This window comes from Corvus moneduloides, chromosome 27 (genome assembly GCF_009650955.1).
Source record: "Corvus moneduloides isolate bCorMon1 chromosome 27, bCorMon1.pri, whole genome shotgun sequence".
Lineage (NCBI taxonomy): Eukaryota > Metazoa > Chordata > Aves > Passeriformes > Corvidae > Corvus > Corvus moneduloides.
The window spans coordinates 4,892,763-4,915,155 of record NC_045502.1 but is presented as its reverse complement, the minus strand read 5'-3'; the positions used below and the strand labels follow the sequence as shown (position 1 = coordinate 4,915,155).

At 56.7% G+C, this 22,393-nt stretch overlaps 3 protein-coding genes across 19 annotated transcripts in view; 2 read left to right on the top strand and 1 right to left on the bottom strand.

Annotated features, from left to right (window-relative positions):
* The window catches only part of ANK1 (ankyrin 1), a 55,767-nt gene extending 49,571 nt beyond the window's left edge, over positions 1–6,196 (top strand). For 9 of the 16 annotated variants that reach the window (XM_032091966.1, XM_032091962.1, XM_032091961.1 and 6 more), the window contains 4 exons: positions 1,236–1,319; positions 1,576–1,743; positions 2,045–2,166; positions 3,938–4,021. In XM_032091966.1, coding sequence (XP_031947857.1) covers positions 1,236–1,319; positions 1,576–1,743; positions 2,045–2,143 — 351 coding nt within the window. In that variant the 3' untranslated portion in view covers positions 2,144–2,166; positions 3,938–4,021. Of the gene's footprint in view, positions 1–4; positions 1,059–1,235; positions 1,320–1,575; positions 1,744–2,044; positions 2,167–3,937 lie in introns of those variants that run through there. The other 7 variants (XM_032091973.1, XM_032091974.1, XM_032091963.1 and 4 more) reach the window with 7 other exon arrangements.
* Positions 6,197–6,932: 736 nt separating this feature from the next.
* Positions 6,933–9,534, top strand: NKX6-3 (NK6 homeobox 3). Its single transcript, XM_032092124.1, has 3 exons — positions 6,933–7,528; positions 8,538–8,707; positions 8,784–9,534. Exons 1-3 carry the CDS (start codon positions 7,147–7,149, stop codon positions 9,012–9,014), a joined length of 783 nt encoding a protein of 260 aa, XP_031948015.1. The 5' UTR covers positions 6,933–7,146; the 3' UTR covers positions 9,015–9,534.
* A 3,527-nt stretch (positions 9,535–13,061) lies between these two features.
* GPAT4 (glycerol-3-phosphate acyltransferase 4) lies at positions 13,062–22,359 on the bottom strand. 2 transcript variants are annotated; one of them, XM_032092123.1, is made up of 13 exons: positions 22,308–22,359; positions 19,899–20,883; positions 17,301–17,370; positions 16,675–16,972; positions 16,517–16,591; positions 16,013–16,102; positions 15,805–15,898; positions 15,192–15,307; positions 14,911–14,966; positions 14,521–14,606; positions 14,173–14,301; positions 14,016–14,095; positions 13,062–13,445 (listed from the first exon to the last, which is right to left on the bottom strand). In XM_032092123.1, the coding sequence occupies exons 2-13, from the start codon at positions 20,061–20,063 to the stop codon at positions 13,337–13,339; spliced, it is 1,368 nt and encodes a 455-aa protein (XP_031948014.1). In that variant the 5' UTR covers positions 20,064–20,883; positions 22,308–22,359; the 3' UTR covers positions 13,062–13,336. The 2 variants fall into 2 exon arrangements, with proteins under 2 accessions (XP_031948014.1, XP_031948013.1); XM_032092122.1 differs by having other exon boundaries at positions 19,899–21,067; positions 22,308–22,358.
* Positions 22,360–22,393: the final 34 nt, after the last annotated feature.

Sequence of the window (22,393 nt, the reverse complement as noted above, 5' to 3'; positions counted from 1 at the left end):
GAGGGTAGGAGCAGGGGACTCAGCCCTGCAGGAAGTGGCGACCCTATGGACAGCCTTTTCTGGAGTCTGCTGCAAGGCCAGTCAGGCAGACCAGGTGCTACCTCTTCAAGTCTTCTGGCACACTTCCTGCCCCTGGGGGTGCCTCTCAGCCCAGAATAGCCTGCTGTGCTTGATACCTGAGCTCTTGCTCTCCATTTATAACCCAGTCACCCTCCCAGACTTCTTCCTTATTGAGTATCTGCCCTGGCTGCCAGCCCAACAGCCTGCTGGAGCCAGAAATAGAGCTGGTCTAGGGGCCAGGCTGGGTGGTGGGCTTGATGCCATGGTCACACAGAGCCAGCAGGTACAAGGTGAGGGCAAGCACCTTTCCCCAGCCAGAGCACGCACAGCCATCCCGGCAGCACGGCCATGCTTGGAGGTGGCTGCTCAGCTCTGCCATGTGCGTTACCTGAGTCACTAGTGATTGCAATGACACCCCAAAGCCCTGGCTTTTGCCCAGGGCTTCGTCCTGTGACAGAGGACTGCACGCTGCCCTCCCACCGTAGTCAGGAGGACAGGCTGTTGGGCAAGCTGACAGAGAAGAGGGACAGATCTGTCCTGGCCACATGACTTCGAGAGAAGCTGTGACTGCAAAGGACGCCCCACCTGCCCGCTCCCTTCTCGCCGCCCACAGCCAGCAGAGCCGCGGCAGCTGAGGTTACAGCAGCTCCCGCAGAGCCGGGGCACTGCGTGGGCAGGCTGCAGACCCGCAGGGCGCGATGCAGCCGGGTAGCACGGCTGAGTTCTGACAGCGGGCTCAGACCCGCGGGCACACGCGCAGCTGTGCGTGCGGAGGCAGGATGTGGGCTTTCCTGGCCCAGCTGCTGATCGCTCTGGTGCTTCTGGCCTTCTTCCTGGTCAGCTGCCAGAACGTCATGCACATCGTCAGGGGCTCTGTCCGCTTCCTGCTCAAACACGCCCATCGTGAGCTGGACAAGGAGCTCGGGGAGAGCCAGGGGCTGGCGGATGACGAGGAGGCTCTCTCCGCCAGAGTCGTCCGCCGGCGCGTCCTCGTGAAGGTAACGAGCGGGGGAGCTGAGGGACCAGCCCCAGGGCAGATGCGGAGGAAAGCAGTGAAGGGTCAGGGCAGGGTGGGAGACGGAGGCTGTGGGGTGCATGTCAGGTGTACTGTTCTACCTGCAAAACAATTCACCCCACCGCCCTCAAATGCCCTGATCTCCCTCCTGTTCCTGCAGGGGAATGAAGCCCTTCATCTCCCTGGAGAGCAGGTGACTGAGGAGCAGTTCACAGATGATCAAGGCAATATCATCACCAAGAAGGTGAGTGATCAGGGGCAAGATATGGGCAAGGGCATGCTGCAGCCTTTCTCTTCTCCCCTCCACCCAGCTGCTCCCTGTAGCCCAGGGGCCCATGTAGGGCCTTTTCGTCCCACTGTCTTCGGTTACAGTCACGGCACTTCTCCAGCTCATGGGACGGAGGCTGCACACCACGTGCAGTTCAGGACCAGACTGGGTGAGGAGGGAGTCATGGTGCCCTGGGGCTAGCTGTGACGCCCAGCTGTGTGGGTCTCCACAGATTATCCGGAAGGTGGTGCGTCAGCTGGGCCCTGGTGACATGGGTGACAGGCAGGAACAGGAGGAGCTGATTCTGGAGGGCTCCCTACAGGAGCCCCAAGACCTGGAGGCTGAGGATGATCACTTCATGAAATACTCCATCTTGCACCGGGATGGTCTGGGCGCCAAGGTACAGTGTGGATCATAGCCCTGCCTTGTAGGCAGCCTGCCTGGGCCAGCACCCAGGACTCTCAGGACTTCTGCAGGACTTTCAGGCTCTGGGACTGTGGCACCCTCTGTCCTTTCTTCTGCCCTGCTCTCCTCTCCTGTTTCCCCTCTAAGACTTCCAGGGGCAAATCTTGCCCACTGCACCAGTCTTGCTTGGTGTTTTCTGCCTGCCAACTGACTCTGCCTTTCCCTCTCCTGTCCTCTTCTCTATGTCTGTCTGTTCTCCTGGGTGGTCCTGCTTCCTGCCCCTGCGGCTTCCTCAGGAGGAGGTGCGAGTGCGTGTCCCGAAACCAGAGGTCTCTGGGGGCAGGATGGGGGCTCAGATAGTGAAACGAGCCAGCCTGAAAAGGGGGAAGCAGTGACCCCTCAAATGGCCTCTTTTGAGGTAACCCTACCTTTGCTCTTCCTTCTGTCCTGGCTCTCCATGCTGCTGCCTGCACTGAGCTGCTGGTCGTGCATATTCTCCTGGGGAAAGTGTGGCGGGGCTGTGCCGAGCTCTCGGCCTGCAGAGAGGGTTTGCTGTGCTGCAGCAAAAGACTGAGGGTGGGCAGCAGTGTGCCCCTGCTGATAACCTGCTCCTGGGTGCTGTGAGGACAGGGTGCCCTGGTCTGCAGCGATGCTCCAGCCAGCTGTGTGTACAGCACCCTACTGCAGCCACCGTGGCAAGGGTTGCTACTGCAGTGACAGCATCCTGGGTGCTCAGGGTGATGGTCCTCAGTGACAGGGCCACAGAGTTATTACTCCTGGTTATGCTGGGCTACAGACAGGGGGATGGTCTTTGTCCAAAGCCACTCCAGGGAAAAAAGTTGCATTTGCTTGGGATCTGAGCAGAACCACCCCCTTCATGCATGAGCACTAACTGTGCAGCCTTGTGGAGCTGGTGCCTTGGTGTCCCCTTCCCAAGGGGTGCAGCTGGGCACTGGCAGAGCTGTGGGTCAGATGAAGGGTTCTGTGGGGCCATGATCTACTTCCTCTGCTTACAGCACTGTTCTGGGAAATGCAGCTGCTTCCTCTGCTAGCCATGGAGAGGATAGCAGTGAGGTCTACTGAAGCCAGGATGAGGGCAGGCCTTGGCAGAGTGCTGCTGGGGGATGTCGGGGCAGTAGGGATGCAGGAGTGGTGGGTGCAGGAACATGACACTTGTAGGGGCTGATGACAGGGCACCTGCCTTTGACCTAGGACATTTTTTCCACTGATCCCCACTGAGCTCAGAATCACCACTTGAATCTTGTGCATTCCCTGGTCCTCCTGCCTTCCCTGTGGAGTGGGACTAGACCAGGTTGAAGGCAGGGTGCTTGGCACAGCACGCTTGAGCCCAGCTGCATCATTTTTCTCTGCACACTCACTGCTGGGCTGACAATGCAGCACTGGGGGAAGGTGTTGCATGTGTGCTCCCCAGCTGCCCAGCACTGCCTGAGTCTGGTAGGAGGCTGCCAAGCACGGGCAGTTGGTCCTCTGGCTTCTGCTGTACGTGCATGGCTTGCTCTGTCCTCCCTCTCTCTTCTCTCCACTCTGTTAGTGAGCTCTCTGTGGGTGTGCGAAAGTCAAGAGGCTTATGCTTGTGGGCACATGTTCGTGCAAACTCTGTCCCCCTCTGCCTGCCCCACTCCCTGGACAGTCCCTGGCTCTGCCTCTCTCTGGGGCACCGCTCCTGTTGCTTTGCTTTTGCAGTTTTCCATTGTGTGAGAGTGGTCCAGGGTGTGCACTGGGGAAGGTCTTCCTCACTGCTGGGAGAGTGGGGTGCAGTCAGTCACCCTAGCTGAGGCACAGGGCTCAAGGCTGGCCTCCTCCATCCCAGAACCTAGAGCAGCCCTCCCAGCTCCTTCCCAGTGCCACATTGCTGTTGGTGCAGCTCAGCCCCTGCTTGCTGCTGTCTGCAGATGGGGCAGCGCCATCAATACCATCGATGTCATTGCTCCTAGCTCCAGGCAGGCCACTTAGTGGTGCTCTGTCACTGTCTCTGTGACACCCCCCAAAACTTGTTGTGTGGTTGCTTGGCAGAGTGGGTGCATGTGGGACAAGCACAGTGTACAGAAGGGACTTCCCAGCCATGTACCTGGCTGCCCCACCATTTATCCTGGATGTGCCACCATGAATGCCTGGTAACCCTATTCCCCTGGTAACCCCCATTCCTGTGTCTCTCTGTGTCTCTCCAGGATCACACCTCAACACCAAACCACTGAACTTCACGCACGTTCTGACACATACCTGAGAAGAGAGGAGAGGAGAGGAGAGCAGAGAGTGGAGGGGAGCAGGGCTGGCTGTACATGTTTCTATAGGCTAATGGCATGATTTCTGTATGAGACATACTTACCGTCCTATCCGCATGACTGACTGACTGCAAGACGCATGAGCTACAGTACTTAAAACTGACGAGGGGCCTCCGTCCCTGCCCCGCTGCTGCCAGGAGCCCAGAGACAGCACCACGCACCAGGGGCATGCTCTCAGCTCCTTTGGGAGGCAAGAGCTGGAGTAGAAGAAGATGAGAGGGAAAGAGATTCCACCTCTGTGTGATCGCGTGCATAGATGCATCTCCACATCTGTGCTCCAGCTGCAAGAGGAAAGCTGGGACAGCATGGTACTGCTCACCACGGAAGGAGAGGTGCTTGGCCCCCCCACAAATGCCTGTGCTGCCTCTGCTGGACTTGCTTTTCATCCCTCCCTGTGAGTGTTGGGTTTTGGGGAGGGCAGCAGTGGACAGAGGGTGCAAAGGGAGGCTGCAGGGAGCACAGCTGCCCTGGGCAGAGGGACTGGTGCAGGGCTGCCCTTCCTCTCCCTAGCACGTGCAAAGTCTCCCACCAGGGCAGAGCTCTGGGCTGAGCACTGAGCTCGTTGCTTATGTTGAAAGTGTAAACTGTACAGCAATCAGCCTTGTGTATATGAACCAATAAATACTATGCAAACCCCTAGGGACACTCTAGCAGTATGTACAAAGCACTAACAGCTCTGCTCTCAAATACCTCTTCAGGCTGCAGGATGGGCAAAGCCTTTGGAATATGTGAGCAGCTCTGGTGAATGGAGCAGGAAGACTATAGGAGTGAGAGGGCAGCAGCCTGCCCCTGTCCTGTGCCCCTCTGCCTGAGCCTGGCCCCTTCCTGGCCTGAAGAGGCGGGGCCTAGAGGTGCAGTCCCATGGGTCTGCCCATGGTCCAGCCCCAGTTTGCGTTGGCTCCAGCTGGGTTGAAGCTGTAGGCCTGCGTTGAGGTGCTCGGGGCCCAGGGAGGATGTGCAGTGAGAGAGAGCAGGGAGTGCTTGTGCCACACATGGGGTTGTGCCTAGCTCTACTCAGCACAATATCTGCTCAGGAGATGAGCCGGGAGCTAGCAATAGCCAACAGCCGTGCAATACGCACCCCAGGCAAGGGCTTTGCAGAGACCCTGGCCTCCCTGCAAGGGAGGTTATAGCCCTGGATACTGACCCTCCCGGGACCAATCCCAGAGACATGGGGGCTGCTGCCCCGGTGGCTGCGTTTTCTCCAGGTGGAATGTGCTGTGGCAGCAGCCTGAGCCCTGGGGCCACCTCAGACCAGCTGCTCTAGCAGGAGAGCAGCACTGGGCAGAGCTGCCCAGGCAGCTCAGAGTCAGGGAGTAGATTGAACCTGTGGTAATACTTGACCCCAGGAGCGCAGGGTGCAGGTAGCGGCACTTGGTCCTACGTCCCTGATCCTGTCCTTTACCTAACTGATGTGGGGACCTGGCCTCTGTAGCACAGTGATATGGGGACCCCCTGCTCTTTCTCCTGGAAGTGGCCATGGACCTGCTTTGCAGAGTCTGGGTTTATTCTCTGTGGCCAGGTGCAGAACAAGCGCACCTCCAGCTTCAGGCCATGGGATGGTGGCCTTGGCAGGGCAACCCTGCCTTTCAGTGGGCGTGCATCTGCTGGGAGAGCTCCTGCCTGCCCTGCGGCCAAGAATAAGCCTCGCTGCAGCGAAGCAACTGACCCAGCTTAGCCCTGGAGAGCAAAGCAGTCCCTTCCCCACCCCAAAGTTGAGCCATATAGGCACAGACTCTCCGTCCATCACCCTTGCTGCGTACAATAACCTCCCTAGACCCACTGCAACAGCTGACTCCGTAGCATCACCCTAGAGTTGTGTGTGGGTCCAGTGCTTTGGCCTTGTGTATGCCATAGGGAATGTGCTGTGCTGCAACTGTGCCAGGCACCTGCAGTGACATTGCTTTGCGCTCAGATTGCTTGTAGGGCTGGTAGGGGGAGGCTGCACCCAACATTGAGCCTAGAGAATGCTGCAGTCTGCACACTAGAAGCTTTTTAGAAGTTTTAAAAAATTACTTTTATTTTCTTTTTTTAATTGTTATGGAAACAAGCCTTTTGGATTTCCCTGTCTTAGGTCCTGATGTATAGATCATTTCCCTGTACACCAGCTATCAGACTACGAATTAATAAATAAATCAACACAAACAGTGTCTCATCTCTGCTTTTCCAAAGGTGGGGAAGATGGAGACCCCGGGGGTGGGTCCCCTCTGTCCGTACCCTATTGCCGGGAGGGTGGGGGCGGCCGTGGGAGTGGCGGCTGCTTTTGCTCTGCCGTTCGTGGGGAAGTTGAAGGGAGCAGGAACGTGCGCACCCCCGAGGGGCTGCGGCGGCCTCTCCCAGGGTGGGCGAGGGGGGAAGCGGCCATGCCGTCGGTGCCACTGGTACCCCCAGCACTGCGGCGGGTGTGCCGGGGGCAGCGGCGCTACTGAGCCTCCGCCCGAGAGGCCCCGCCGAGAGCACCGGTCCGACCGGCGCTGTCCAGCGTCCGCGCTCCCCGCGCTGCAGCCCTGTATCCTATCCTATCCTATCCTATCCTATCCTATCCTATCCTATCCTATCCTATCCTATCCTATCCTATCCTATCCTGTCCTGTCCTGTCCTGTCCTGTCCTGTCCCGTCCCGTCCCGTCCCGTCCCGTCCCGTCCCGTCCCGTCCCGTCCCGTCCCGTCCCGTCCCGTCCCCGCCGCCGCCGCCGCCGGTGTTCAAAGCGCAATTTGTCTGGGCCGGGCCAATGGCGCGCTGCCCCTGAGGCGCAGCCAATGGCGGCCGCGGCCGTCGAGGCCCGGCCAATGGGCGCGCCGCCCGCAGCCCCCCGGCCAATGGGTGCGCGTTATTCTAATCGGCCTCGTCTTTATCAGAGAAATGTTGGCGCTGCCCAAGCCCAAGTTGAGGGTCCGGGGCCGGAGCCTGTGCGGGGTCACGGGGCGCTTCCCACGCTGCCCGCGGCCCCGGCCCCCGCCAGGATCCCAGTGCCAGCCAGGCGCCCACGGGCCAGGGCGGACTCTGGGGCCCTGGAGCCCCCAGGCCAGTGGTAATGGGCCAGCCATCGCGCCTCCGGGGTTCCGGGCTCTGAGGGCCGCCTCGGTGCTGGAGCTATGGATGCCAACCTGCCAGGCACCTTTCTGCTCAACGGCCCCTCGCTGGGCCCCTTCCCCGAGGCTAAGGCGCCTGTTTGCCAGTACTCAGTGCAGAGCTCCTTCTACAAGCTGGGACCCCCCGGACTGGGTGCCCAGCTGGCTGCTGGCACCCCCCACGGAATCTCCGACATCCTCGGCCGGCCCGCGGCGACACCGAACAGCAGTGTCCTCCCTGGCTACCCCCACGCGGGCGGATTTAACGGACTGAGCTCCCCGGGCGTCTATTACGGGCCCCAGGTGGGCGCCCTCCCCAAGGCTGGTGGCGAGTACCTGCCGCGGGGACGGAGCTGCTGGGCGGAGGCGGCCCCGGAGTGGCGGGGCGGCCGGCAGTGCGGCGGCCGTAAGTACAGTGGGCCCGGAGCGGCTGGGTGGTGGGTGGTTGGGTGCAGCAGCTGATGGGCAACTTGCAGAGCCCTGACCCATCGGCACTAGTGCAAAGGCATGGGGCAGGCTGTGTCTTCTCCATTGCCCTGCACGAGACACGGCTGGTTGGCCAGCAGGCTGCCCGAGGACAGCGGGAAAGGCCCCAGTGCCAGAGCTGCTGGACCTCAAACGGTGGCAGAACTTTTGGCTCAAGGGCACGGGCGGCTTTAATGACAAATACTAATTCTTTGCCCCCAGGGAGCCACAGCTGGCAAGGACAGGCAGAGCCTTCTGACTTACAAGATATCCCGGTTGCTCAGACAGCCTCACTGGGGGTCAGTGACTGTTTTAGCTCAGGGCAGAGACAGGCAGGATGGCCAGCCCTGGGCTGGCTACACTGCCTTCCTGGTAGAGAGCTGGCAGGGGAATTGCAGAGCATGTTGCCACTGCTCCAGAGGGTAGGTGGGATGGGTGCATCCACTGTCCCGGGGGAAGCCCCGCGAGGCTGGGTGCAGCTGCTCAGAACCTGCAGCTCTGGTCCCCTTCACCCCTTTGCCGGTGATGATTTTGGAGCAGATCGGGTTAGGCAGTTTGGCTATCTGCTCCTGGCACAGCTACTAGCCCATGTTCAGCCATGCCTGTCTTCTGTCACGCATCCTGCAAGGTGTGGGGCATGGGTGCTGCATGGCTCTGGGGTAAAGCACTGTTGATAGCGACCCTTACCCTCTCACCACAGCCACTTAGCACTGTCCTTGATCAGGAGGTGCATAGCCCAGCGCTGGCCCTGTGGGATCTGCACAGTGGGCAGCTCAGCCCTCCTGGGATGGGGCTGAAGCCCTGAAGCAGGAATACAGTTTTAATTTGGAGGGGAGCAGGTGTGGAGGGACTCTTTGGTCACTGAGGGCTGGTGAGTGTGGACAAGCGGAGAGCTGTCCAGAGTCGTGGGCTGCCAAGAGCTCACCCACTTCTCTCTTCCTCTCCTGTAGCCCCTGCTCACTTGGCTGACAGCATCCATAAGAAGAAGCACACGCGCCCAACCTTCACGGGACACCAGATCTTTGCTCTGGAGAAGACTTTTGAGCAGACCAAGTACCTGGCAGGTCCGGAAAGAGCACGGCTGGCCTATTCTCTTGGTATGACTGAGTCTCAGGTGAAGGTGAGTATTGGTCCCTGTGTGGCATGGGTTGCGCAGCGTGATGGCCGCTAACTGAGCTGGGCCCACGGGGCAACAGGTCTGGTTCCAGAACCGACGGACCAAATGGAGGAAGAAGAGTGCCCTGGAGCCCTCCTCATCCTCGCAGCGGGCGGGGGGCTCTGGCGGAGACCGGGTGACCTCTGAGACCGAGGACGATGAGTACAACAAGCCTCTGGACCCAGACTCAGACGACGAGAAGATCCGACTGCTGCTGAGGAAGCATCGTGCGGCCTTCTCGATGCTGGGCTTGGGCACGCACAGCGGCTGAGCACCAGCATAGCCTGCCCCTCTGGGCTGGGGGGTGACTGGCCTGGCCACCTGCATCCTGCCAGCGGGTGACTCCCCTCACCAGCAGGTGCCTGGCTGTTGGGATGGGGTGGCTGAAAGCTGGATGGGGAGCATGGCTTGCAGGGCTGGGAGCAGCACACGTGGGTAGTGTCAGGTGCAGCCCTGTTACAGGCATTGATGAAATAAAGGTCCCAGTCAAGTCCCAGCACTTGTTTCGTGGGCATGTGGTCCAGGGTGGCCTTGTGAGGCTGGGCCAGAGAAGGGTTGGGGATAGGATGTGTACGGGGCAGGGCCTGCATGCCAGGCAGGGGAAGGGGCCATGCTGTGGTTCTTGTGTGTGGGGTAGGAAGTACCCACAGAAGCAGGTGAGCCCTGGAGATTTTCCCAGGGTTTTCTCTGGTTTGGGCGTGTACCAGCAGCAAGAGCTGCTGGTTCAAAAGTCACTCATTGGGGCCTCTTACTGGAAGCTCTTAGCAGCAAATAAATATCATTTATCTTAACAGTGTGAGTGAGAGCCCATTCACCTGTCGGTGCTGCAGGATTGATGTGGCATCAATAGCCCCAGTGTGTTTGCCTGCCAACCTGTTGGGTCCCCCCCTGCGCCGTGCTGCACCCCTGTGCAATGGGGGCTGCACATACAGCCGTGTGTGTGCACATGGGGCTGTACACCCCTGCTCTGGCTCCCCACGGCTCACCAATGGCATGCCAGCTGTCCTTACCTGCTTAGGATGCCAGAGGCACTCCAGGCACAAGCACAGTACTGGGGGCCGGGCAAGCTTGGCAGTTGTTCAGCCAAGAGCCAGCTAAGTGCCAGCCAGGTGTAAGCAAACACGTGGGCTGTGTCTTGGAAGGAAATCAATAGGAGATAAGGTGCTGCCGGCCCATCAGGCACTGATTAGCAGCGTGGCACAGGCACAGAAGGGGTTGGAATGGGGCTGGTGAAGGGATACCCTTCCCTGAGGCTGCAGGCAGTACCTGCAACAGGCTGGTGGCCAAGTCCATGCCTGGGACAGCTGAAGCTCCTGAACCACTGGGACTTTTCAGTGGCCCTGAGCACCAGCCTTGTGTGGGTCTGCAGATCATTGCTGTACAACCTGCCAAGGCCCACACTTGGCTTAAAGCCCTCTTCAGTCTCTCACTGGGCTGTGGGCACTTTGCAAGGAGCCCTGACTGCTCAGTGCCCTTTTTCTAGGACTTGGGGGACTACAGTCCCTGTGTAGGTCCCTGTCCAACCCCCGCAGTGAGGGGGGGGCTTGTAATGCTCCCCTCTCAGCCATGCAGCCCCTCCACTGCCTCCATGGGACAGATGCTGGGCCAGGACAGAGCTAATGGACCCTTTGCAAGGATGTTGGATGCCAGGTCTCATGGGAGCATGGTGCGTGGGGCTGGTGGCAGGGCTGGAAGAGACACATCGCTGTCTGCGGATAGAGCCAGTGCTCAGCAGGAGCAGGTTCCACATGGTGGGAGAAGTGAGGGGCTGCTGGTGGGATATTTTTTTAACATTTTCTAAGCTGCCCAGCTTGGCTGACAATTTTTAATGTACTAACTGCCTGGTCCAGTGAGCTGATTAATTGGTGCTGTGGAGATCAATACAAAACAGAAAATTAAAACAATTTTAAAGTGATTAAGTAGTTTAACACCTGTCTGATGCCACGTCAGGGCTGGGAGACAAATAAAGCAGGTGGCAAAGGGCCTGCTGGAGCCAGGGAGAGTGACAAATGGCTGCTGCAGCCTGGCTGCCCCGTGCATCCCCACATTGAGACAGGACCCCAAACAGTGCTGATCCATGCAGGGCCCCAGCCCAGTAGCCAGGACCAACCCCTTCTCCTCCCCATGCTGCCCACTGTGGCTCCCACATTCCCACTGGCCACCTGCTGCTGCAGCAGAGTGGTGCCCCATCAGTGCTGGGGTCTTGACAGGAGCAGTCAGCAGTGAGCACCAGCTCTGCCCACCCTGTGCCTGGTGCCAGGCAGCCTCAGGCTGCGTGGGCAGAGCCGGGAGCCAGCTGCGCCGGGGGCGCGAGCACAGGCAGGCCGGCCTGGCAGGCAGATGGATAGCAGCTCCGTTTCAATTCTGCATCCCTTTTCTCCCAGACAAACCCCGTCGGATTTTCATAAATCAAAGCGCCACACTGTTTAATAAAAATTTATTGACTTACAAGTGATTATTTATCAAAAGGCCATTAATAGCGGCTTCGGGAATGATGTGCTACTGGGTGGTGCGTGGAGACTAATAGCAAATCAATGCCAGCATCCGGGCAGAATGCATATGAGGGCTCCTGGCCCCAGTGGGGTGCACGGCTGCTGCAGCCGGAGCCAACAGCCCCTACCCTGTGGGCCGCCCAGTGCTCCCCCCTGGTTATTTATCGCTTACAAATGAAATGATCGATACTTTTAATCTAGAGCTAAATTTATTAACTTTCTCATCGGAGAGAGACATATTGACTGGGGGCATGGGGTGGGAGAGCCAAGGAAAGATGGATGTGTGCCTCCTAACCTGTCCAGCCAGCTCCTTGCCTGCTGTGGAGCGTCCTGAACACTGCTGGGGATGGTCCCCAAGCACAGCAGGATGGCTGGAGGTCCCACAAAGCTGAGGAGGGTTCTGCATGTCACCATGGTGTCAGGGACAGGGAACCTAACTGCAGGCAGGAGACTTGGGGGGCACCTGCAGCTGGGTCCAAGCGCCTGAGGACACGGCAGGGGGGCGGGGGAGGCCTGTGGTCTTTGCCCATGCCTGAAGGAAATGTCTGTCCCACCCCCAGAGAGGAGAGCTCTGGGGACACAGCCCTTGAGAGGGCTCAGGAGTGGCTGCTGAACGGGGAGAAGTGAAGGAGAGCCTGAAGACCCTGCCTGGGCAACAGGGACGGGCAGGCAGCAATGTCCATGTCCCCAGCAGAGTTGTGACTCCAGCTGCAGCTCGGCACATGGGGAAGGGCCATCCACAGTACCCAGTGAGCATGGCACTGCCTCAGCAACCCCTGGCTCGCTGTGGCTCCCTCCAGAGCTCGCCACACCACAGCACGGTGCAGGGGTCTTCATCCAAATGGGCCCTGAGCAAGAGAAAAGCTTCGCAAGCCTTGCGGCCAGAGCAGCAAAGTTCCATCAGGCAAAGAAAAATAAAGCACAGGGAAAATCCAGATTTAAGGCCACTTACACAGAACAGCTGTCCTCACCTGGCATAGCAGATGCCCTCCCCAGCAAACAACACTTGAGGTACAAAGGAGGCACTTTGGTAACTGCCTTCTCCAGAGTGCTAGAAAATGCAAGCAGGCTTCAGCAGGTAGCAGTGAAATAGCTCTTGCTTCTAAGAGCAGAGAACCCAGTGTAAGTGCTCAAGTTTGTAGGAATGTAAGGAAAATGGGAAAGCACATGGAACAAATGCTCAAATGCAAGTTGTTTTACTGAATAATTTACTTGCAGAGCAGAAAGGGGCACCACCACCAGCACAAGATTTCGGTTTTCTTGCAACAAGTTGATACTATCCATGTGTGTGTTGGTGCATGACAAGGTCAGATGCCACCGTTTCCCTCAGCAGACATTTGAAAAGGGATATGCTGCCCCAGCCATGAAGTCTTGGGCTCTCCTACACACCCTAGGCTCCCACTATAGCACGTACAGATTCCTCAGGAGCCCCACCTGCCACTCCAGTGACACCTGGCACCTCACAGCCCCAGGGGACAGAGGGAGGTTTCCAAGGAGTATGATCCTTACTGCATCAGGAGCAGCAAAGAGGCTGTTACTCAGACACCGTAGAAGCAACAGTCTGGGTCAAGCTGACATGAAGGTGGCAAAACAAAAAGATTTCTCCTGAAAGAGGATCTGGAAAGGGCCTGAGAGACCACATTCTGCTCCTAAGGGGTTTATGCCACACACACGAGGGGCACAGGCTCATGACGCCTCCCTTGGTTGTCAAGGCAGTCCATTTCAGCACAGCTCACTGGCTTTTGTGCTGTGGGAGACTTGTGACTGACACACATGCACATCACACCAGTCCTTCCCTGGGGCTGGACACACCAGATGAAAGCACATGACACTGTAAGAGTTTCATTTAATATTGCCCCTGCAAGGGGCTTCACTGTAACAGTAACGAGAAGGCATCTTTGCCATGAGCTGCCAAGGGCCTAAAGACTCCAGGCAGTAACAGTGCCTCCAGAAAACAACAGCCAGAGGATGAAAGAGCGAGTCCAAGCAGCTCTGGAGTAGCCCAAGTCCAAAGATTCGGAGTTGCTCCAGACAAGCCCTGGCTGGTGCTGGAGGCAGAGGGCTTTGACCAGCCCCGGTGGCAGTGCTGGAGGCAGCAGACTCAGGAGCGGCTCCGGTCTTCATGGCTGCCTACAATCATTTTGCTGTAGAGTTTCTGTTGCTCCTCCTTGAACGCGTCTTTCACCTTCTCCCTTTTCAGTCCTCCATCCCTGGGGAGAGAGTCATATCAGAGAGGCTGCAGGCAGGCACCATCTTTGGCTGGGACTGCTCAGGGCAAGTCAGAGTTCCAGTGAGTGCTGACAGCTGCCCATGTACCACATGCTGCCAGGGCACACTGCAGACCTGAAGGGCACCACTTTCTTACCTGGTTCTGCCAGGAGCTTCCCCCATGGCCCTGCAATGTGTTCAAAATAGCAACTCTGCCAGAAACGTGAACTACTCTAGTACCACTACAGGAGACTGCCTGCCTGCCTCCCAGGCTCTGAGACTTCAGTGCCTGGGAAAGCAAGTTCCCAAGCTGAACATACCTTGCTGAGCAGAAACAAGTCAAACCCAGGGCATCCCAATGCAAGCTACAATCGCAGAACGAAGCCCTGATGCCCAGCATACAGAAGAAGCAAAGACTTTGGTCCCTACTACAGAAGAACACTCCTTCATGGGCCTGCTCTACCCTAAGCAAGAAACAAATGGAGCTCTTGCCATGGAGCCCATGAGCACATGCCATGACCCAGAAACAAGGAACTCTGCCACCAGGAAGAGAAAAGCCTGCCTGGACTCACCAGAGCAGATCCACAAGGCCCCCCTGCCTGGCAATGGCTGACTTCACTCGATTGGCAAACTGCACTGCGTCCTCTTCAGGCTGTGGCAAAGCAAGACTGTTCAGCAGGAGTGAAGGGCAAAACAGGAAAGCGATCAGATAGGCTGGGTTCACCTTACCTGCCTGGTCATTGGGGGCAAGTACCAGACACTGCAGACAATGGCCCAGCTGGTCATCATCCTGAGGAGGTAGGTCACCATGCCGTATTTGCTGCTGTTCCAAAAGGCATCTCCAAACTGTGGGTCATACTACAAAGGCAGAAGAGTTCACGGAAGTCAGGCAGTGGTTGCACCCTCTCTGAGGCTCCAACTTCCACCCCAAACTGAGCTACAGGTCAGCTCTCCCAAAGCACTACATGGAGTGACCTCAGCTTTCCTGTACCCTCAGACCAGGCTGGATTAGGTTGCCAAGACAGAGATACAGAGGGACAGACAGACTTGTGACCTAAGAACATTGCCTTCTCATACCTTGATGGCTACAGGGTAAACTGTGGCTCCAATTTCAAAGCTCCCCTTTTTGAACATCATCACAGATGTGTTGTTGATGCATGTTCCTGTAAGAGACAAGCACAATCTTAACTTTCCTCTCCAAGTCAGTTCAGAAGTCTAAGCTACAGTATTAAGGGCAGGGCCACAGGAACCCAGCAACTCTCCCCTAACTCTCAGTCCATGCTCTGTTCTCTGTGTGCACAGAATGGGTCATCAGGACATCATGTATGACTCCTGCATTCTGGGCTCACTCAGCTCTAAAGACACAATGTCCCTTTTGTCTCAGTGAAGGGTTTCAAGCCCTTGGCTGTGTAAGAAGGAAAGCAACAGAGATGCAGGTGCTTGTCTGTCTGGCCTTGTTGCACTCACCTTCTGGAAAAATAAGAATGGGCAATTTGCTTTTGTCCTGGGCATGTTCTGTGAGCCTAAACAGAAGAGTGTCAAAAATTAGCAGAGAGGACAGAAGCTCTCACTAGCAATCCACACAGCATATAGTCCTTAACCTGCAGTCACCAGGGACTATCAGGGCACCAACAACAGAGGCACAATCTCCCAGCACCTATGAGGCCATGCAGTGTCCTCATCCAAGGGAGGTGAGCGCTACCTCCCCCAGCCTTCAGACCCACCCCTGCAGCCAGCGACTGTCACACCTTCTGGCGACGAGGTGACGATCTTTGACCTCAGAACGTTCGAACCAGACATGGGGACAAGCTTTCACCATGGCTCTCTGTATCACACCCATGAGCCCTCCATGGATCTGACCCACCTGGACAGGGCAAGAAGACACAAGTTAAAAGACCTGGGCACACATGAAAGCCAAGGCAGCACCCGGTTTCACAGCCAAACTGAGGTTCATTGTTGCTGCCTGTTCTGAGCTTCCCCTCCACCTTCCTACCCCTACGCTGGAAAGGCTAAGAGGGAAAGTCCCACGCTCTGACTTGCAAGACAGATACAGCAAACCCCAAGTGCTTTCCCCATGGCAGGAGGTCCAGCTGGGGAAGCACTTTGCTCTTCCAACGACAGCAAAGCCTAGAGCTCTTCTTGCAAAGCTGCACCAACAGATCCCTGGTGCTTTGAGTTCCAGGCTGAGCTTGCACAAACACCACGTACAACAGAGTCTGACAGTGCCCTGCCATGTCATGCAGGGAAAAGTAGTTCTGCATGCTCAAAGGACTCTTGCTGCCTACTTCCTGCCCCACAACATGCTTGCTTGCTCCCTCCATGCAGGCGACCAAGCCCGAGCAGGCAGAGCCGGTGCCTTACCATCGCATAGTAGCCATCACTGGCCAGGATGATCACATCAATGGGGGAGGTGTGATTGGCCACACAGATGCCTCCATTTCGGGGTCTGTTTTCTCTAGATGCAAAACAAAGGTAGAGGTGAAGAAGGAGGAAGGAAGCATGAGGCCTACATAAGGCCTGGCATGGAGAACCTCCTGGGCAGGGACAGCCTAGAGCAGACAGGCCTTACCGGTCGTGGTAGGTGATGATGGCTGTGAGGGCACGCACGCAGATCCGGTAACACATCAGGTGGACATGTTTGCTCAGGAAGTCCTTACACCTGCAGCCCAGGACAGAGACCATCACTCCCCAGTCCTACAATATCCCCGTAACAGTGCCACTCAGCTCAGCTGCCCCAGGCCCTGAGATCCAGCCAAGCCTTCAAGTCTTTGCTACTGAAACATGTCCTGAGCTTTGCTGTCAATTTACGATCACTGATTCTTAAGTCACGAGAATAAAATTTTGGCCTTTGCTCTTTTCTGCTATTACTCTTTTCAGAGGCCAGGACCAAGTGCTCTGCCACCGGCTTAGTGCTCACATCTAGGCCCTTTGTTGAAAATTACAGGGTGTCCACGACCACCTGCTGTGTCTGCAGGTGGCAGAACAGAAAGCCTTGCAGGAAAATTTCAGGATTATCAGGTCTCAAACTGCACGGAGTTCTCCCCATCTGCTCTTCCCTTGAAGATGAACTCACCTTCCATTTGGCAAATATCCCACCACTGTGGTACCAGTCACCAACAAGCTGATGCCAGTAAAGGCCAGGGCTATCCTGCAGAAAGAGGGAAACTACATGCTAGCAAAACCAGGCCACCAGCACCCCCTTGGCAGGCAGGTCCCTGCACCAGCACTCACCTGAGGGGCAGAAGGAAGCAGTAGCGGATGAGCACACCGAGTCCCCAGAGCACAGTGAGGCGCAGGCTGATATACTGGAAGTTGTAGTTGGTCCTGCTGAGCAGGTTCCAGGACTCCAGCTCTTCAGCTGAGAACCTCTTGGTCACTTCATCATCCATGATGGTCTCGATGCCTTTGCGGCAGAAATAGAAGATATCTGAGAGCTCAAATTCAGGGGTGTCCAGGGCTTTGCCACTGCCACTCCGGCGGATCTCCTTGATCTCCTCCTCCAGTGATGTTGGCTCCTTTGCAATGATACCTGCAACACACCATAGGCAGCTCTGAGAAAAGTGTGACTTGCCCGCTCAAAGAGAGACGAAAGCCAAGGCCCTTCCTCACCCGCCCTCCTCAGAGCCTCCTTCCTTTCTCCAGTCCAGACAGGCATAAACCAGTCCTCCCCACTATCTAGAAATGAAGCACTCACAGGGTGCTTCCCTGCCCTTCCTTGTGAAACAGAGTTCTCTAGAACTCCCTCCTACTGGAAAAGACTTCCCAGCAGACTTCAGCTGCTCAGAGACACCACATTTACTCCACCTCCCCAAAAGAATTTTGAACTCCCTGTGTACCCATGCAGGGCAGGATCTCACCATTGACATACGGCTTGTACAACGGATGGTTCTTCTCCTTGGCACCACGCTCTATTCTCAGTGTTGCCCACTGCAAGACAGACAGGACAACCAAGATTGCAAGGCCTATAGCTCCACAACACTGCCCATTTTACAGCTGACTTTCAGGGGAGAAGATGGGGCTAAAGCAGGAGGCTTCCACACAGAACTGAAAGAGTTAGTGATGAACCCAACTGAACTGAGGTGAAGCAGAAACTGGCCTGGGAAGCAGGGAGTGCCAGAGGGAAGAAGAGTGCTCAGTGATGAGATGGCACAGCAAGATTTTCTGCAGTTTCTGTGACCTCTCAGCTCTGCTGCACCTTGCACGTGGTTGCCACTGCACAGCTTCTGGCTGAGCTGTGCCTCCTGCTGGGGTGTCTGCACCAAAGCGTAGGAAGCTGGTTGGGGGACCAGCGCTATTTTTCAACCCTTGTTTCTTCTAAATTCAAAGCGGAGACTGTGTTTTCAGGTTGCTGCTGAAAACATCAGGCTGATGATGGAATGGGATCCTTTCCCCTCTGATTCAGCTAATAGCTGCTGCTGCTTCTCAGCTCAGCAATCCACCCAAAACAGCAGCAGCAAGCACCCTCAGACAGCTGGCTGCCAAATCCTGCGCCAGGACTACTTGTTCTCTCAGCTAATTTTCAAGGGCACCAGCACAAACTGCAGGCTGGATTTCTGTGCAGCTTTCCTGCCTGCCCTTCACGTAACCTTCACGGCCTGTAATCCATACAGGTCGGGAAGGACAAACTTCTGAAGGAGGAAGACTTGTGTACAACATGCTTATCCGTGAAGAAGGGGAAGTTGCTGGGAACTCTGGCATCCTAATCTAAGCCCATGCCAGCAGCAGATCAGGAGGCAGCAATGAGGGAATGCTAATTGCATACGGAGTGTCCTGCTCACCTCGCAGCTGCCTCTGCCAGCAGCTAGAACTCCAGGACTGCAGAAGATTGCCTAGATACTACCATCCCAGAAGTCAGGAGAGGAGCTCTGACCTCGCGTGAGCTAAGCAGCCTATGGAGAAGGCATTCTTTGCAAGCCCAGCACATCTCCATCCTGACTGTGGCAGCAGCAAACCCAGCCTCCCACCTGAGAGGCAGCAGGCAGGTGCCCTCCCTCCCCAGCAACACAGGTGTGCTGCTGCCAGCCAGGCCTCACAGCTCAGGCTGTGTCCCACAAGCTGTCAGACTCTGCCACGCTCTCACATGCTGCCCCTCTGGCCTCAAGAGCTGGGAAAGTATTTTTGGTAAATAATAGCCCTCCAAAATACAATTCTGAATGGTCAAACTTAATAAGTGAATTTTCCACCAAATCAGTGACCAGTTGTGCATGAGTGCTCCTCTATCCCACCACTAAGATTCTTTAACAAAAACTGAAACAGACTTCCCAGTCTTTTCAGAAAAATAGTTTCAAACACCAATATAGGTACTGAGAGTAAATGTTCCTGAATTGAAGGAAGGGGGAAAAAAAAAAGAAAACATTGTGAAAAGTTCCATTTTTTTCTGCCCACTTCAGTCAGTAGATTTGTAGTAAGGTCTTCAGATATCTGTATTAATGAAGCCCCTCACAAAGCCCAAGGTCTTCCCATTTACACCTCAGGCTTTTGGGAGGACTCAGAGTTTAAAGAGCTGAACACTGCGAGCTCCAGGGCTGTCTTCGCAAGCCAACCAGTACAGGAATACTCTGGGGACAACCAGCCCTGTTCAAACAGCAGTAGCTGTACCATGCATCCTTTAGCAGCATGAACTCCACATTTAAGAGCCTAAAACCTCCATAGAAAGCACTTTGCCCTTCACCTGGGCTGCCAGGGTAGAGTGGTGTAGGCTTTACCTACTACTCTTAGTAGATAAAAAATTCTGGTCTGGTCAGGGACTTGCTTCAAGAGATGCTGGCTCAGAGACAGCCCATAAAATTAGTCCACCAAAGGCAGGCAAGGGAACAGCATGACAACAAGCTGGAAAATTCCACTTGGCCTCTCTGTGCCAAGAGGGTCGGCAAGGGCTGCTGGTTGTCCTGCAAGGCGGCAGGTCCAGACACGGCTCAGTAGGCGACGCTCCAGGACAGAAGCATGTTGAGAGCTCTGGGTTCTGGCCACAGACCACTCAGGGCTTGCAGGACAAAAGGCTTGCTTCCTGCCGTACCTCCTCTGCTTTTGCTTCATCCAAATGTGTCCTGGAGAGGAGCAACCTGCTGGCTGCAGTCTGGTCCCTCCCCATCACACCTGACACCAAGCTGTACCAGCACTCCGCCTTGCCTGGGACACGAACTCCTCCAAGCTACCCCTCAGATCCTGCTGCACTCCTGCCGACTGCCAAGTCTAGCCTTGCTAGACTATTTCTTTAATTGAAGACTTACTAGATTAATTACAGGGAAAAAACAGCCCACAGACAGAGGTCTTGTAAGCTGCATTTGGCTGAGATGAGCCAAACAGGTCAACTGGCAGCAGCACGACACCAACAGCCCAACCTTCTACTCCAGTCACCCACAACGCCCTCCTGAGGCAAAAGCCTCTCTTCCTACCATGACCATGCCTGGACAAACCTCTGCAAACACACAGAACATTCTGAAAACATGACTTACCTGAAAAATCTTTAATAAAGTTTTCATGTAAACCTTGCGGATGCCAAAGGAGACTCCAAAAATTGCTGGCACGATGATGAAAACCAGAAGCAGAGTGAAGAGGACAGTTATGGAAATCCCCAAGAGATTAACCACTAGGCTGTCAAAGGGGAGCAGGAGGAACATGGTGAAGGGCCCAGGCAAGGCTGGTGCCCTGCAGCCAGACAGAAGGGCTGCTTGCAGCAATGAACCAGTCCTCCTGTTACTCAGCAACAGTCTCACACATGCACCGAGTCTGCAGCCTGCTCAGAGACCCCATTCCAAAGTTCACACCCTTTTGGGGCTCTGAGAGAGAGAATGCAACAGGATCAGGGAGAGCACTTGGGTAAACAAGCCAACAGTCTGCCAGGAGCTCAGGTGAGTTCAGACGGTGCAGCCCAAAGAGCTCAGAGGAGATGGTGCACACACACTGGTTTGTCCATGGGCGTGTGGTGGGCTCGGCAGTAACACGACTGCAGGAACAGATCCCTTCCCGGGCTGCCACTGAGCAAGTCCTGCCGTGGGGCAGCTTGTGGAGAATCTGGCAGCAGAATCCCCTCCTGGCTGCTGAGAGCATGCAGAGTCTCTTCAGAGGGACAAGGTGGAGTCCATCCCTGAGCCTGCATTGGAGGAGATCGAGGGAGTTGGCACTCAGAGGAGCCTACCGTATGTGGAGCTATTATTGTTCTCCCCACGAGGACATGCGCACCAGCACGGGTCCTTGCATGACGCCTGGAACAAGTTTAATTCTGGAGGCCCCTGGCATCCACTCACGCTGAAGGGTCATTACAGCCACAAATGAAGCCTGTGTCCCTGGAAAGCTTTCAAACAGCAAGTTGGGTTTCTTGGCAGACGTGGCACTCACATGCCACCAGCAGCACTGAAGGAGAGCAACTGAAGTCAGCAGACCGGAGAGATGTCAACGCAGAGAGGGTGGCAGGATGCCAGAGACAGTGGGCTCTGAAACCTGGAAGGCAGTACTTGGGCTGAGGTCACACCATTCAGAGCAGCTCCTGAGACACAGCAAGACTGAGACTGGTACTCTGGCTACTGCCTGTCACCGTCACTTGGGAATCACCTCCTGTTGCCATTCATCCTGTATTTTCATACCATGCACACCTCAGATGGAGCAGACTCATCCAGAACCACACCTACGGCACAGGATGCTGCAATCAGGTCCCAAGTACAGGAAAGGAGTGACAGAAAACCCTTCCTCATGACAAAGATCTTATCACGTCCCTCATTTCAGGGGCACCTGAGAGAAATGAGGAAGCCAGGTACCCAGATTCCTGGGAAGGCATCACTTCCTCTGCTCCTGTACATCTCATCCCCAGTGACACAGGGCAGATTTATAAACAGCTCAGGACAGGAAGTTAGCCTAAGGGGACAATTACTGCTGATGATTAGTCAAAGAGGAACTTGCTGGGGCACAGGGACCAGTCAAAGGTCACACACCCACAGGGCCAACGGTGGCTTGTGATAAAAATTGAGTCTGCTTGGAGGAGACCCCTGTCTGGACACCACCTTCACCTGGCTACGGAGTCTCAGCCTGAGGATGGGATTTAACAGGTACCTGACAAGCACACATGGCAAAGGAGAGTCTGTAAGGATCCTCTTGTTCCCCTGTACACTACGTTCCAGCTGCTGGTTACACACTGCTGTACCAGTGATGTTAAGAATACTGTTAGTGCTTCAAAGGCATATACACAGACCACGTACTGGGAAAGGCAGCTCCTCAGCCACACGTGCAGCTGCCCATTATGCCACAGCTGTCACCCATCAGAACCAGGACTCATGCTGATAAACTGGCCAGACCGGCCCTCTGAGCCGGCAGCTGCGGTTGTGAGGGGTCAGCTATTACTGTCCTGCACCATGTCACCCGCCACGGCAGAGCCCACGTGTGCCCCTGCAGTCCTGCCCGCGGGCTCCCGGAGCCGCCCCGCCCCGGGGCACAGCCAGGCGGGCCTGGCAGGCACAGAGAGCGCAGCCCACACCGCTGTTTCGGGGCTGCAGCGATTGACCATCGTCCGCCCGGTCGGCAGAGCAGCGTAACGGCCCGCCCGAGGCCAGGGCGGCTGCAGCGAGACCGGGGGCGGCGGCGAGGGTCGCTCTCAGCTCTTTTCCCCAGGAGCGCGGCGGATCACGGCAGGGCTGGGTCTCGGCCCTCCCGGCGACCTTCGTCCTCGGTGTGCGGGGGGCGGGGGGGCGCGGCGAGGCCGGCGCGAGGGGCACTGCGTCGCGGCCGCACCGCCACGGGGAGGCCGCGGTCCCGGGGATAACGGTGTGCGGGCGGGCCAGGCGCCGTCCGGGCGCCCCGGCCTCGCGGAGCGGCGGTGCCGGGCGGGTGCGGGGCGGGAGGGGGCGCGGGGGCCGCTCCGGGCGGTCACTCACCTGCTGCCGCCGCCGCCGCCGCCGCCGCCGCCGGGCCCCGCTCCGCCCCGCCACGTGCCGTGCGCGCCCCCGTACCGCGCTGCGTG